Source organism: Gobius niger (assembly GCF_951799975.1).
Source record: "Gobius niger genome assembly, chromosome: 11".
Taxonomy (NCBI): Eukaryota; Metazoa; Chordata; class Actinopteri; order Gobiiformes; family Gobiidae; genus Gobius; species Gobius niger.
This window is the reverse complement of record NC_136862.1, coordinates 3,656,194-3,672,426: the sequence shown is the minus strand read 5'-3', so window position 1 is coordinate 3,672,426 and position 16,233 is coordinate 3,656,194. Positions and strand designations below refer to the sequence as shown.

At 40.8% G+C, this 16,233-nt stretch overlaps 1 protein-coding gene across 2 annotated transcripts in view; it reads left to right on the top strand.

Annotated features, from left to right (window-relative positions):
* clip2 (CAP-GLY domain containing linker protein 2) overlaps window positions 1–16,233 on the top strand; it is a 317,314-nt gene that overhangs the window by 13,485 nt on the left and 287,596 nt on the right. For both annotated transcript variants that reach the window (XM_079565590.1, XM_079565589.1), the window contains exons 6-18: window positions 2,740–2,937; window positions 4,602–4,705; window positions 4,799–4,859; window positions 4,984–5,253; window positions 8,100–8,391; window positions 10,014–10,100; window positions 10,991–11,217; window positions 11,440–11,497; window positions 13,163–13,246; window positions 13,325–13,481; window positions 14,510–14,654; window positions 14,995–15,183; window positions 15,294–15,350. In XM_079565590.1, the coding sequence (XP_079421716.1) occupies window positions 2,740–2,937; window positions 4,602–4,705; window positions 4,799–4,859; window positions 4,984–5,253; window positions 8,100–8,391; window positions 10,014–10,100; window positions 10,991–11,217; window positions 11,440–11,497; window positions 13,163–13,246; window positions 13,325–13,481; window positions 14,510–14,654; window positions 14,995–15,183; window positions 15,294–15,350 (1,929 nt within the window). The remainder of the gene's footprint in view (window positions 1–2,739; window positions 2,938–4,601; window positions 4,706–4,798; window positions 4,860–4,983; window positions 5,254–8,099; window positions 8,392–10,013; window positions 10,101–10,990; window positions 11,218–11,439; window positions 11,498–13,162; window positions 13,247–13,324; window positions 13,482–14,509; window positions 14,655–14,994; window positions 15,184–15,293; window positions 15,351–16,233) is intronic.

The following is a 16,233-nucleotide window of genomic DNA, read 5'->3' as shown; positions in this document are numbered from 1 at the left end:
GTTGTAAATGTGCTATAGAAATAAACTTGACCTTGACCTTGAAAAATGTGATAAATGCAACAAAAATGTGACAGAAGAGTGGAAAAGATCAGTTTTGTATCTTTCAAATGAGGCTTAGGGTGACACTGGCCTATAGGCTGTAACCTTTTAGATTTGGGTAAAGCTGAACTAAGCACATTTTCTCCAGTTTTATCCAAATCTAAAAGCTTATCAAATGGAGCTCACAGCCTGTAGGCCAGCGCAACGCCTCAATTGAAAAACTCGTCAAAACTTCTTGTTTTTATTTTAAAGTTTTTGTTGTTTTTTGACATGATTCGGTCACGTTCTCATGGCTTTTTGGTCACATTTTTGCTACGTTTTAATTGCTTTATTGTAGCAGTTTTGTTAGTTTTTTTGGTATTTGTGAGCTAACCCTAACCTAAACATGAACAAAAATGTGACATAATGAGGAAGAAGCTGGGATTAGTTTCGTAGGTGAGGTTTTACTCTGGGGTTAAGAGGTTAAAACTATCAACACTATTTCCGATACAATATATTATCATAACAAACAACATTTTGTCCCAGCCCTAGCACAGGGTTTGTGCCATATGTTTAAAAAGAGCCGTGTACAAAGGTCCAAGTCAGGTTAAAATCAGCTAAATCCATTTATAGTGAATAGTGCTTTTGTTCCACTGGCCCCTGAAGCAGAGGGATGACGTCATCATTAAATAATAGACTAACTGTCACCCGGATGGTACATTTAACCTCTTAACTCCCACCTGAACCAAGAAGATCTTTTTCCTCACGTCATCAGATTTTTTTCCCATCATTTTTTTGTTGGGTATTCAACTCATTTTTGTAACTTTTTCATCATTTTTTCGGGATTTTTTAATCACATTTTTGTCATTTTTTGTCACATTTCTCTCATTTTTTGGTCAATTTTTTGTCATTTTTTGTCACTTTTTTATCACATTTTTGTAATTTTTTTGTATTTTTTTTGTCATTTTTTTGTAGTTTTTTCATCAATTTCTTGTGACATTTTTGTGACATTTTTGCCACTTTTTCATCAATTTTTCGTCACTTTTTTGTCAATGTTTTGTCACTTTTTTGTCACATTTCCATCATTGTTTTCGTCTCAGTTTTGTTGCTATTTTCACAGCTTTTTTTCCAGAAGCTTTTGGACTGGGGTAAAGCCAAACTGGAGAAAATGTGCTCGGTTCAGGTGGGAGTTCAGGGGTTATGGAGCTCCTGGTTTTTATTCAAATCTCTCCACATTTCACTCCTGGAGACTCTCGATCTGAGCCCAGTGAGATCAGCTGATTCTTGGCGGTAAAGAGGGAAATGCCGGAGGGTTATTTCACGCTGGTGTGAGAGGAGCGTGAACGACATGCCGACCCTGCAGGTCAGGGAGGCAAAACTGATTGAATGTATTTAATGTAGAAGATTTAATGTAGAAGAATAAACTTGTAAGAAGAAAGAAGTCCTGGGAAATAATAAGCTGGAGTGAATAATGACTTCACATTTAACCGGCCAAAGGGCTCTTACTGCTTATATAATGAACATGTTAACAAAGAGCAGCCTCATGAAATGACAAGAAAGTGAATAAATCAATCCAAAAACACAATATAATAAGGGATTAATGTATGGAATTAATTATTAACTCCCACCTGAACTGAGCACATTTTTTCCAGTTTGGCTTTACTCCAGTCCAAAAGCTTCTGGAAAAAAGCTGAGCTGAAAAAAATGATGGCAAAATTATGGAAATGTGACAAAAAAGTGAGAAAACATTGACAAGAAATTGACAAAAAATGGACGAAAAAAAGGACAAAAAGTTGATGAAAATTTGACCAAAAAATACAAAAAAATGACAAAAAAATGATTTAAAAAAAAAAAAGACAAAAATGTGACAAAAAATGACAAAAAATTGATGAAAAAAATGACAAAAAAATGTGACAAAAAAATGGACGGAAAAAAGACACAAAAAATGACAAAAAAGTTACAAAAATGAGTTGCATACCTAACAAAAAAAGGATGGCAAAAAAAAAAAAATCTGACGTGAAGAAAAAGGTCCTCTCAGTTCAGGCGGGAGTTAAGAGGTTAAGAGTGAAGAGTGCAGAAGTATCATGTGCAGCTGAATACAGTGTTGTTGGTTTTTTCCTCTGTGAAATACATAAGATAAGATTCTTCTGCCAGAGCCGGTTGTGGAGTAATACTTGCTGAAATACTAATACTAGTGCGGTCCAACGATTAAAATATTTCATTGCAATTACTCACATGAATGTCAGAGTTAACTCGTGATTAATCGCAAATTAATCGCACATTTTGATCTATTCTAAATGTCCTTTAAATTATCATTTTAATATACTCTTGTCGCAGGGGTAGGCAACGTCAGACTCAGGGTTTTTGAGAAATATTATTTTGCAAATAAGGGATTAAATACCTAAAGTACACTAAAATGCGAGAAATAGTTTCTTTTTATAGTGTATTTTTAAATGTCCTTGTAGAGCATCTCACTTGGTCATATATAATGTAAAACAGTGATTCTCAACTGGTGGGTCGGGACTCAAAAGTGGGTCGTGAGCCTATAGGGAACTTTTTTTTCAATATTTTGCATCTGAAACTACACGGAAACACACTGGAGTCTGTTAAAATTCATATTATTGAAAAATCCTTCCAGAAACAACACTGGCTAAATTTGAGCTGTTCATTTTCATGTTTCTTACACTGTTCGGTTTGTAACCTCCTCCTTTTCCGCCTCAGTTGACGGAAACCTCGTCGCGTTACGCCCGTAAGATCTCGGGCACCACGGCGCTGCAGGAGGCGCTGAAGGAGAAGCAGCAGCACATCGAGCAGCTGCTGGCCGAGCGCGACCTGGAGCGGGCAGAGGTCGCCAAGGCCAACAGCCGCATCTGCGAAGTGGAGAAGGAGCTGAGCGCCCTCAAAGCCTCGCACCAGCAGGTAACACGGCCTTCTACATGGTCTCCCACCACACGGTCTTCCACACAGTCTTCCACAACACGGTCTTCCACACGGCCTTCTTCATGGTCTCCGACCACATGGTCTTCCACCACACAGTCTTCCACAACACGGTCTTCCACACGGCCTTCTACATGGTCTTCCACCACATGGTCTTCCACCACACGGTCTTCCACCACACGGTCTTCCACCACACGGCCTTCTACATGGTCTTCCACCACACGCCCTTCTACATGGTCTTCCACACGGCCTTCCACACGGCCTTCTTCATGGTCTTCCACCACACGGCCTTCTTCATGGTCTTCCACACGGCCTTCTTCATGGTCTCCCACCACACGGTCTTCCACACGGTCTTCCACACGGTCTTCCACACGGCCTTCCACACGGTCTTCCACCACATGGTCTTCCACACGGTCTTCCACGCGGCCTTCCACACGGCCTTCCACCACATGGTCTTCCACACGGACTTCCAACACACGGTCTTCCACCACACAGTCTTCCACACGGCCTTCCAAAAGGTCTTCCACACGACCTTCCACCACACAGCCTTCCACCACACAGCCTTCCACCACACGGTCTTCCACACGGTCTTCCAAACGGTCTTCCACCACACGGTCTTCCACCACACGGTCTTCCACCACACGGTCTTCCACCACACGGTCTTCCAAACGGTCTTCCACCACACGGTCTTCCACCACACGGTCTTCCACCACACGGTCTTCCACCACACGGTCTTCCAAACGGTCTTCCACCACACGGCCTTCCACCACACGGTCTTCCACCACACGGTCTTCCAAACGGTCTTCCACCACACGGCCTTCCACCACACGGTCTTCCACCACACGGTCTTCCAAACGGTCTTCCACCACACGGTCTTCCACCACACGGTCTTCCACACGGCCTTCCAAACGGTCTTCCACACGGCCTTCCACATGGACTTCCACCACACAGTCTTCCACACGGTCTTCCACCACACGGTCTTCCACACGGCCTTCCACATGGACTTCCACCACACGGTCTTCCACACGGCCTTCCACACGGTCTTCCAAACGGTCTTCCACACGGCCTTCCACATGGACTTCCACCACACGGTCTTCCAAACGGTCTTCCACCACACGGTCTTCCACACGGCCTTCCACATGGACTTCCACCACACGGTCTTCCAAACGGTCTTCCACCACACGGTCTTCCACACGGCCTTCCAAACGGTCTTCCACACGGCCTTCCACATGGACTTCCACCACACGGTCTTCCAAACGGTCTTCCACCACACGGTCTTCCACCACACGGTCTTCCACACGGCCTTCCAAACGGTCTTCCACACGGCCTTCCACATGGACTTCCACCACACGGTCTTCCACACGGCCTTCCACACGGTCTTCCAAACGGTCTTCCACCACACGGTCTTCCACCACACGGTCTTCCACACGGCCTTCCAAACGGTCTTCCACACGGCCTTCCACATGGACTTCCACCACACAGTCTTCCACATGGTCTTCCACACGGCCTTCCACACGGCCTTCCACACGGTCTTCCACACGGACTTCCACCACACGGTCTTCTACACGGCCTTCCACATGGTCTTCCACACTGCAGTCGGTGCCAGGTCAAAACCCTTTTAAATGTCCCTCTCTCTTCCCCGACAGTTCATGGCCGACAACGAGAGAACCCTTCAGCAGGTCCAGGCTCTTCTGGCCGCCGCTCAGAAAGACAAGCTGGAACTCACCAATCAGCTGGAAGAAGAGAAGAGGTGCGAGCCGTTTCCGAGTCTCGAAGTAAAATAAAAGTTCCTGTTCTTTTTTATCCTCATGGTCTTTGTGATTTTATTCTGCCGTCCTGACAGAAAAGTGGAGGACCTTCAGTTCCGAGTGGAAGAGGAGTGCATCTTCAAAGGAGACCTGGAGGTAGTTATTCATCCACTTTCTGCTGTTTATCTAGACCGTAAGGTTTAGATTAAGGGAAAGCCGAACTGAAGAAGAAGAAGTCTTACCTGAATATTCAACACACTTTTGTATTCTGTCTCTTCAGCAAACCACCGTCGAGGAGCAGAGTCGCATCAAGTATCTGGAGAAGGAGCTGTACATGAAGAAGGCGAAGATCGAGAAGCTGGAGGCCAAGCTGCAGCCGTCGGACCTTCCGTCTGAGGCGGAGGACGGCGTCCGGGAGCAGGAGGCGAGCGGCGAGGAGCTGGACAGTCTGCGCTCAGTGGTGGCGCGACAGAACCTGGAGCTCAGCGATCTGAGGCAGAAGATCCAGCAGGTCAACAAAGAGAATGTGGACATGATGGACTCTTGGAAGGTACGGCCTGGTCACTCGCTTCTGATACGTCAGGGAGGAATGAGTTTACGCAAAACGCCATACCAGCATAATTTAGACGTATTTTAGACAGGAAGAGAACGTCACAGCGCAGTCACAAATTCCACGAGACGAGCCATGAGATTTGGTTTACAAGAGCGGTACAAGAAGAGCTTTTGACATAGTTTCTTATAATAATGGAAATCAGTGAACAAGACTGTTTGAAAATATCTCAATATTGATACGATAAAACTATGAGTTAGGGGAAAACCAAGCATTTTTCTGAAAAATAAAAGCATAATAAAAAGAGTGCAGTTTTATTGATAAAAATCTCTTTTGTTAATGTCTTGTTTTTTTTATTTATTTAACCCCTTAACTCCCACCTGAACCGAGCACATTTTCTCCAGTTTGGCTTTACCCCAGTCCAAAAGCTTCTGGAAAAAGCTGTGAAAATAGCAACAAAACTGAAACGAAAACAATGATGGAAATGTGACAAAAAAGTGAGAAAACATTGACAAAAAAGTGACGAAAAATTGATGAAAAAGTGGCAAAAATGTCACAAGAAATTGACAAAAAATGGACAAAAAAATGACAAAAATGTGACAAAAAAATTACAAAAATGTGACAAAATGTGACAAAAAAACGACAAAAAATTGATTAAAAAATGACCAAAAAATGACAAAAATGTGACAAAAAATTACAAAAATGTGACATAAAAATTTGAAAAAAACAAAACAAACATTTGATGAAAAAATTACAAACAAAGTTACAAAAATGAGTTGAATACCCAACAAAATAATGATGGGAAAAAAATCTGATGACGTGAGGAAAAAGATCCTCACGGTTCAGGCGGGAGTTAAGAGGTTCATGTTTTGAATGTTCGTATCTCGATATCGATACGATAACGATATATCTTTCAGCCCTACTCCAGAGGCACCAGCAGCTTCAAATACCCCTTTGTAGCAGCTGTTCTCTTAATCTGATGTATTTGTCTGGCAGAAACCATTCTCATTCTGCCTTTATCTGCACAAACCCGTGTGTGTCTGAATCAGTCACAAATCTCTTATCTGTATGATGATTACGCTTAGTCTTTCATGAAATATCGAAGGTTTTCATACCTAGACCAAGGCATTCAACTATTTCACGCTTTTCATCAGCAGAGAGATTTTTTTCTTTCCCATATTGCTTGAAAGTGTTGGTCTGCTTAAAAAAAGTGGAACGTCCTTTTTCAATAGGTTTTCCCTTAAAGGATCTATATCATGCTATTTTAGCCATTCCAAAGTTAAGTATAGGCATTTATATGAATGATTGTACCTCTACCACTATGGAGCGCTCATTTTTGTGATAAATATAAGTGTTTTCTGGAGGTATTTTTCAAACCTGGAAGAAACAACGCTTCGATTCAGTTAACTCCGCCCCCTCTCTCCGCACATACTTTACCGTAATATAAATAAACAGCAATAAGTGAAGTTACTTCACAATGCAGTTATAAGGAGTTGACATCTGCAACACAGCTTCATAAATGGCTAACACACATGCTAATATGCTAACACACATGCTAATATGCTAACACGCGTTTGGACTGACTCACCGCTCTGGTCCATCGCTGTTTACATTGTGGGACTCGCGTTGGTTATAAAAGTTAATCCACTTTGGTTCTGGCAAAGGTTCACCAAACATCCATCAGAGACAGTCACAGAAAAACACTATTTTGGTGAAAGTCGCTGAATCCCGGAGAAAAAAACAACTTCTTTAGGAAGGTTGAATCATAGACTGTATAAACTCCCGTCCTCGTAGTCAAACGCGCTTCTTTTCCTCCGTGACATGATCGTTAGGTAGGATGAACAACAGGTGTGTCCAGTTATAACGAGCTCCATCTTCAGCTGCAGCGCAAACATGACTGATCTGTTCAGACGCTCAGGGGTGTGTTTGTTTTGGCCACAGCTGACCTGGAAGCACCTCGGGCACATCCTTTCTTTTTCTTTTTTTTTTTTCCTTTTCCTTTATTTATTTATTTCTTACAACAGAAATAATGAAAAGGGTGTTTTACAAATTAAAATCAGGCCGTAAGCATAGAATTAAGACATTACATTACAGACGTCGAGCACTTCCGTTCCGCTGTGACGACACAACTGAACACTCAGTCGTTCACCAGGAGAGGGCGGAGCCTCAGAGAGCAGGATTCAGGAGGATTACTGAGAGCTGCGTGAATGAAGCCACAAACCACTCTGGGGGTGTTTTTGATAAGGAAATAGCATAACAACATGGCTAAAAGCAACAAAAAGTCGATTTTGCATGATATAGGACCTTTAACTGAGCTTAACCTGAAAACTAATCATCCCAGGCGTCTGAGATAGATGTCAGTGATTCAAAGAGCCCCGAGACACAATACCGTCCATGAGTTCCATTGAAAAAGTTTTTTTTTCTTTACCTTTTTACACTGAAATAATAAAATTTGCATAATAATGTGGAACGCGGTGTATGAGGCTCTCGCACATTAGTCTGACACAGTGTGAGTCTGTATTGAGCCTCGTTCCTGAGCTGGAGTTTCACACGAAGAACACTGAGGGCAGGGGTTACAAGAGGCTTCATATGACCCTCATTTCATGCTCTCTTCGTTCATCAGGAGTTAAGTGCAGCACAGAGTTTGAAATATAGCCTTTTATGACTTTTTGCCGTGACAAATACAGCAGTTCACATGACGGCATATTCAACTCCTGCAACTCGGCCAAACTCAATCAACAGAACTCTATGACGATATTTACATATTCTAATAGCTGGGTAATACAAACATCTCAGGAATGACATTAGAAGCTAAAGCTGATGATGCATTACCTCTGTCATTCCAGGCCAAGTTCGACGCGTTGGTGGTGGATCACCAGCGCTCTCTGGAGGAGCTGAAGGTGACCCTGCGGAGCGAACCGTCGGGGCAGGAGTCCGACCAGGAGCTCACGGCGTCTGCGGACAGCATGAAGATGGAGCACCAGCTGGAGATGGAGAACCTCAAAGCCAAACACAAGATCGAGGCGGCCATTCTGAGCAAAGAGCGGGAGGACCTGAGCGCTCGGCTGCAGGAGGCGCAGGAGCAGCTGGAGAACAGGTTCAGCGCGCCGATGGTGGACGACCACAAAGGACAAAGCAGTGAGTGGACAAAAGACGACGTTAAAGTGGCACTTAAGGCCAGACTCCGCCCACATTTGCAGTTTGAAATGGCCGCCGATGTGGGTCTGCGGGGACGGTCAGCAGCTCCCTAACCCCTCATTCACTTCATAGGCCCGCACTATATAGTCGACTATATAGTCACTGATTCTGTTGGCGATTCGGACACAAGCCACTACTTTCTCGTGACGTCACGCGTGCTGCAGCTGCAGATATGTTTTTAAAAAATGTTTTTATCTGAATTTATTGATTGTTTCAAACGTTTATTTTATGAAACAGAGCGACTGTTTTGGCACTTTTACAGGCGTTACTATCATCACAAAAAAGGTTAAAAAAAAATATATATATATATCACCCCAGTGTTAGCTCTAAAGAAAGTAGGTCAGCAGATTGAGTGACGACATCTGCTAAAAGTTTGCTAAACTCCGGGAATAATGTATTTTTGCGATAAAGACCAAAGTCAGAGACAGTGGAATATTTCTGGATAAATACGAGTCAGATACGCTTTTACTTCACATGGATTTTACATGAATGGCTTGGATTATTCGAAAGGAAGCTATCGGCCATTGAACAGCTCCAGCTAAAGGTTAGCAGCTAACGTTAGCATCTTTTCACCGTAACCGTTTATATTTAGCTTGTTTATTCATGAGAAACACAAACACACGACTGAAACAGCTGATTTACTTCAGTCGTGTTGTTTAGTTCAAAGACCTGTCTCTGTCAGGCTCTTCTCCAACTCTCGCAATGCATTGTGGTCTATATTGGCCCGTTTAGTGACCATCGATGCTCACTACTTTTCGATGCATTGTGGGAAATTTCGAGTGAAATTTTTTCGACAAAAATGTGACAAAAAATGGACAAAAAATGGACAAAAAATGACAAAAAAGCAAAAAAAAGACAAAAAAAATTGAGAAAAAAAAATGAGAAAAAAATGACCAAAAAAAGACCAAAAATGTGAAAAAAAAATTGAAAAAAATGTGAAATTTTTTTTACAAAAAATGTGAAAAAAAAAAGACAAAAAAGTTACAAAAATGAGTTGAAATACAAATTGCTAATTTCCTCCGTCAAAAGACATCTGCGGAAATAGCAAAATATACATAAAGAATATGTACAATACCCCCTGGTCTAGACTAAATTTAGAGCATCAATGACAAAAAAATGACAAAAAATTGACCAAAAAAATGACAAAAAAGTGACAAAAATTTGACAAAAAAGTGACATAAAGTGACAAAAATTTGACATAAATTTGACAAAAAGATGAAGAGTTGAAAATCCACCAAAAAATCCATAAAAGAGCAACAAAAGTGACAACACAGCAGCAATGCAAGGAAAAAAATATTGTTTTAGATGAGTTTTGTAGGTCAAATGAGGCGTTACGATGGACATTTGGCTGAACTGGAGAAAATGCTCTAGGTTAGGGCGGGGGTTAAGAGGTTAAAGGAGACCTGATGCCTCGGTGTGTCAGAAACTAGAGATGTCAAGCTTTTAGTAAAAAAGCCCTGGTCCTCCAATACCTCGTGGCGTGAAACTTTACAACTAAAATGTGTTAATATTCATATGTTATTTTGCACATTTGTAAATGTTGTGCGTTTTCTCCCTGAAAGGCTGGAAACAGGCTCTGGACGAGGCTCAGGAGAAGCTGCAGACGACTCAGCAGAGGCTGGAGGAGCTGCAGGAGGAGAAGCAGGGAGGTGTGAACTTAATAATGTCATAATCTTGGCCAGTTTTAACCTCTTAACTCCCGCCTGAACCGAGAGGATCTTTTTCGTCACGTCATCAGATTTTTTTTCCATCATTTTTTTGTTGGGCATTCAACTCATTTTTGTAACTTATTTTCATTTTTTTGTCACATTTTTTTAATTTTTTCGTCAATTTTTTAACACATTTTAGTCATTTTTTGTGTTTTCTTTGTCATTTTTTTGTCATTTTTTTGTCATTTTTTTGTCCTTTTTTGTCACATTTTTTGTCACATTTTTGTCAATTTTTGATCAATTTTTTGTCATTTTTTGTCACATTTCTTTCATTTTTTCGTCAATTTTTTATCACATTTTTGTAATTTTTTTGTAATTTCTTTGTCATTTTTTGTCATTTTTTTGGTCAAATTTTTATCACTTTTTTGTCATTTTTTGTCACATTTTTTATAATTTTATTGTCATTTTTTAACATTTTTGCAAATTTTTTTGTCAATTTTTTTTGTCAATTTTTTGTCATTTTTTGGTCCAATTTTTATCACATTTTTGTCATATAATTGTCACATTTTATCACATTTTTGTTATTTTTTGGGACATTTTTGCCACTTTTTCATTAATTTTTCGTCCCTTTTTTGTCAATGTTTTCTCACTTTTTTGTCACATTTCCATCATTGTTTTCGTCTCAGTTTTGTTGCTATTTTCACAGCTTTTTCCCAGAGGCTTTTAGACTGGGGTAAAGCCAAACTGGAGAAAATGTGCTCGGTTCAGGTGGGAGTTAAGGGGTTAAGTTATGAGCTGATAAAACGGAATACCTGGCCCTGAAAAAGATGCTTTTTCCGTTCAGAAGAATCACCACATTATTTTGATGTTCATGTCCGGTTCCTCCAAAGGTGAATCTGAGCTGAAGACCCAGCTGGACCACAGGAGCGCGGAGTTCGAGGCCCTGCAGCAGGTCCAGAGCCAGAGCTTGGACACCATCCAGCGGCTGGAGCTGGAGCTGAAGGAGAAGCAGCTCGCGCCCGACGACGCTGTGCGGCGGCTGGAGGAGGAGCTTAGAGTCACGGCCAATCAGCTGCAGGCGCTGCAGACGCAGAACTGTGCCCAGCAGGACGCCAACGTGAGGGGACGCTCAGCACATACTACACACTACACTGTTATACTGTACACTACACTTACTTTGTTATACTGTACACTACACTTACTCTGATATATTATACACTACACATACTCTGTTATACTGTACTATTCACTACACACACTTTATTATACTGTACTATATCACACACATATAACACTCTACACACTACATACATGTCCCAACCCTCTGTTGTCGCGGCAGGTGATTGAAGACCACGAGATTTCAGACGAAAAGGCGAAGCTGAAAGAGAACATTAAAGGTATTGACTTCATTCTGGATGTTTATGCTTAACAATGTAGATTCTCAGTCATCCAAGTTGAATCAATCTTATAATATTAAAACCACACGACTTGAGCCACATTTAAATCATGGGAAGTGATGTCACCAAACCAAGTCCGGGGCTCCTGTCAACACATGCTTTTTGGCTTCTTCAATAACAATAACAATCAATACTATATCATAGCGGTGGGCCATATCGGATCCATCCATCCATTTTCTTCCACTTCTCCGTTGCCGGGTTGTGGGGGCAGATGTTGGAGTTGCCCAAATCACATTGCACCAGCCCCTTATGGCGCCCCCTGCAGGTGGTGGGTCCACAGAAGGACGGCCTCATGGTTCTAACCAGGCCTGTTGGACTCTCATAAGAGGCTTCTGAACCGCTCTTGATCTGACCCGTCACCGAGGACCTGTTTGCCATGGGAGACCCTACCAGGGGCATGAAGCCCCCGACAACAGAGCTCCAGGATCATTCGAGTGCTCAAACCCCTCCACCACGTTAAGGTGGCGGTTCCAGGAGGGCCATATCATATTGCGATTTAATTTTTTTATATCGTAATTTTTTTAAGATCGATGATTTTTTGGACAGGATATAATTGATGTTGCGCTCAGCTCTGTCAGATTAGCATAAACACTGACTGTAGAACACGGGGACAGGTGCTTAAAAAGTAAAATGAAATGAAGGATGTAAACTGCTTGGGAGGAAATTAGTATGCCATTAATTATTTTTAAATAAAATATCACTGAATCAATTAGGGCTTGGATTTTCGAACTAATTTGTCCATTGTCAATTATATCGTGAAATACATCATTATTGTGATATTTCTTTTTTATATCGTGATATAGATTTTAGGCCATATTGCCCTGCCCTACTAAGTTGACTAGGAAACCATTATATTATTAGTTATTTTACAAAATAGATTTCGACAATCTAATGTGACTCTTTAATCCTCCATAGTGAAGCGCCTCTTTCACTGTGTTCTTCTATCCGGTAAAACCGACAGATCAAAAATCCTTGCAAAAAATTAAATGGCAAAATACAAATTAGAGTACCTGGGTAAAATGCCACTTGCGGAACTGTTGCAGCGTAAAAGTCTGATTCACGATTCAGTGTTGACATAAATGATGAGAAAACAAAACATGAAATGACGTAGAATCCTAGTATTTCCAGAGGAAATGGCAAATTTATCGCAATATTATTATGAAGTATAAAGTACATGAAACATAACCTACAGTCACATGAGTCACATGAAGCTTTTGCCGCTAAAAGATTTACTCACAGTGGAACGAGTAATGATTGTTTTTTCTCAAGTAAGAGTAAAGATACTTTACTTTTTTAGATACATTAAAATATCACTGAAGTAGAAGTAAAAAGTACCATGTGGCAAAACTACTCTAAGAAATACAATTACATCAAAAAGTTACTGAAGTACATGTAACTGAGCACCACCCGCACACAATGCAAAGTCAGTTTCATGAATGTTTTTTTTTTTTTTGCTTGATTATTCTTTTTTATACTCTTTGAGTGTAAGAATCATACGTTCAAACAGCCCTATTTAACATTGAGTCAATAATTTATCATTTTCTGTGAGTTTTTTTGACATTCTCATTTACATGGTTTTTAAAATCTTTATTTTATTTGTTGCAGAAACCACAGAAAAGCTGCTAAAACGAGAGAAGGAAGTTTCGGCCCTGGTCTCACAGGTCGAAGCCCTTAAATCACAAACTACTGGTAACTTTCACGTCTTGATTTAACAAATGTTTTTTTAATCGTGAAATCAAAAGTAACTGTCGCTGGTGTTTTGTGCAGCTCTGGAGGGAAAAGTGCATTCAGGAGAGAAGAAAGTGGAGCTGCTGCTGAAGGAGAAGAAGCGCATCGAGGCCGAGCTGGAGTCGATGAGCAAGAAATCCCACGATGCATCTGGGCAGCTGGTCAGCATCAGCCAGGACCTGCTGAAGAAAGAGAGGTCTGTTCTTACTATTACTTGTAATAACCCCTTAACTCCCGCCTGAACCGGGCACATTTTCTCCAGTTTGGCTTTACCCCAATCCAAAAGCTTCTGGAAAAAAGGTGAGAAAATAGCAACAGAACTGAGATGAAAACAATGATGGAAATGTGTCAAAAAAGTGAGAAAACCTTGACAAAAAAGTGACTAAAAAATGACAAAAATGTGACAAAAAATGACAAAAAATGTGACAAAAAATGTGCCAAAAAATGTGCCAAAAAAATGACAAAAATGTGACAAAAATGTGACAAAAATGACAAAAAAGTGACAAAAAAAGTGACAAAAAAATGACAAAAAAATGACAAAAAATGTGACAAAAATGTGACACAAAAATGACAAAAAATGTGACAAAAAATTACAAGAAATTGACAAAAAATGACAAAAAAGACAAAAAATGTGAAAAAAATGACCAAAAAAATGACCAAAAATGTGAAAAAAAAGACAAAAAATGATTAAAAAAGACAAAAGAAATTTACAAAAATGTGACAGAAAATGTGACAAAAAAAAGACAAAAAATGTGACCCAAAAATGACAATAAATGTGACAAAAATGTGACAAAAGATGCCAAAAAATGACCAAAAAAACGACCAAAAATGTGACAAAAAATGTGACAAAAATGACAAAAAATGACACAAGAAATATTTAAAAAATTACAATAAATGTGACAAAAATGTGAGAAAAAAATGAAAAAAAAAATTGATTAAAAAAAAATGACAAAAAAGCTACAAAATGAGTTGAAAACCCCTCAAAAAAGATGGGGAAAAAATCTGATGACGTGAGGAAAAAGATCCATTTAGATGAGTTTTGTAGATCTTAGCTTTCAAATGAGGTGTTACACTGGCCTACAGGATTTGGGTAAAGCTAAACTAGAGAAAATGCTCTCGGTTCAGGCGGGAGTTAAGAGGCTAAAACACTGATATAAACTCATGTCAGAGATGCAGCTTCTGTAAAAGACCCTCACGCGTCTCATTGGTCTTTTCTTCTTCCAGGAGCCTGAACGAGCTGCGCGTTCTGCTGCTGGAGTCGCACCGGCCGTCCAGAGAGGAGCGAGACGTCTGCAAAGCCGAGTGGAAGGTCCAGGAGCAGAACCTCCAGGACGACATCAAGAGTCTGCGGGAGAAACTGCTCCTTCTGGTGAGAAACGCTTCATGAGGAGACACATCGTGCAAAGTCTACTTTCTTTACTTGTTTTTAAAATAAAACACTCTGCAGGCAAAAGCTAAGACCTACAAAACGTCAACATCGTGTTTTTTTGTCACATCACGTTTTTTGTCGTGTTTTTGCTGTGTTTTTGTAGCTTTAGTCATAGGGCTGGGCGATAGATCGAACTAATTCACCTGCAAAGTGTCCAATGTTGAGACAAACGATTGAATCAATAGATGAAAACCTGTGCTTATGCTTTAGAGAGTTAGTTTTAGAGACGAGTCAAAGGGGGTGGAAGTTGCTGATGAAGCCGTTTGTGGTCGTGTGTCAGGGTCAGGAGCGCTCGTCGCCCGATCACCGCCGTTACTCCATGTTGGAGCCCTCCGCCCTGGACTCTGAGATGACCCGCCTGAGGCAGCGGCTGCACAGCACCGAGGACGCCTTGAGGAACGCCCTGGAGCACAACCAGAGCGTCGACCTGCTGGTGCAAGCCATGTGCAAGAAGCCGGACAAGACTCAAGTAAGAGCCTTTTCTATCCACCTCAACGTTTGCTGTCTGTTCTTCAGCTGCCGAGTCTCATTGTTACTGTTATTAACGCCTGGGACTGAAGTGACTGTGTTCTTCTGCAGGTGCATGGAGCGTATTCGTCCAATGGAATCCACCACGAGCAGCACACGAGCAAAGATGTGCGTATTTTATATCATCATCCTCTGAAGTGAGATCTCATGAAGTCATTTATATGGCAGTGGTTTGCAAACTTTTTGGGGCAAAGGCGGAAAATCCAAGTTAATCGTCTTGTCCCGATCAAAGCAGGGCTCGATAATGTTGACTGAATTGTTCACAAATGCGTCTCTTTGTAGAAAAATCAGGCCCACATATTGTGACTTTGTGGCTTCAATAATCCATCTGAACTTGGCTCTGAATTTCACACATTTAAGTTTCGCCTTTTGGGAAATAATCATGATCTAAGTTAAACGTAATGTTCCAGCGCAGAACCTCTGGCCTTCGAGGTGATTTTGAGAAACATAACGACACAAATCAGAAAGTACTTACTGTCAATACACTCGATAATGTTGACTGAACTGTTCACAAATGCGTCTCTTTGTAGAACAATCAGGCCCACATATTGTGACTTTACACTGCATTATATATATATGTAGTAAATGAAATCCATCTTTTGTACAAACTGTACATTTACATTATCCTCTTTTGAAATCTTTACACTTGTAAACATTGCCAATTCATTTTATTTATTTATTTCCCTTGTGGATCACTAAAAAACAACTAATGGTCAAGCCAACTTTTCCCTCTGATAAACTGGATATCTGATGATTTTAGAGTGTTATCTGCTGTTCCCACTTATTTTTGTCTTGTAATATATACTTGCAGAAATTAGGAGTTTTTTGTTGGAAATGTGCTTTATTAAAACACATTCTGAAACCTTGATTTTATCTCAGGAAGCTAGAGAAGAGAGAAAAACATAGCGTTTAGCACAGGCTAACTGAAGCACGTTCATGCTAACAGTTTGACCAGCTCCATAACCTAGATTAGGGCAAAATTTAAAATAGT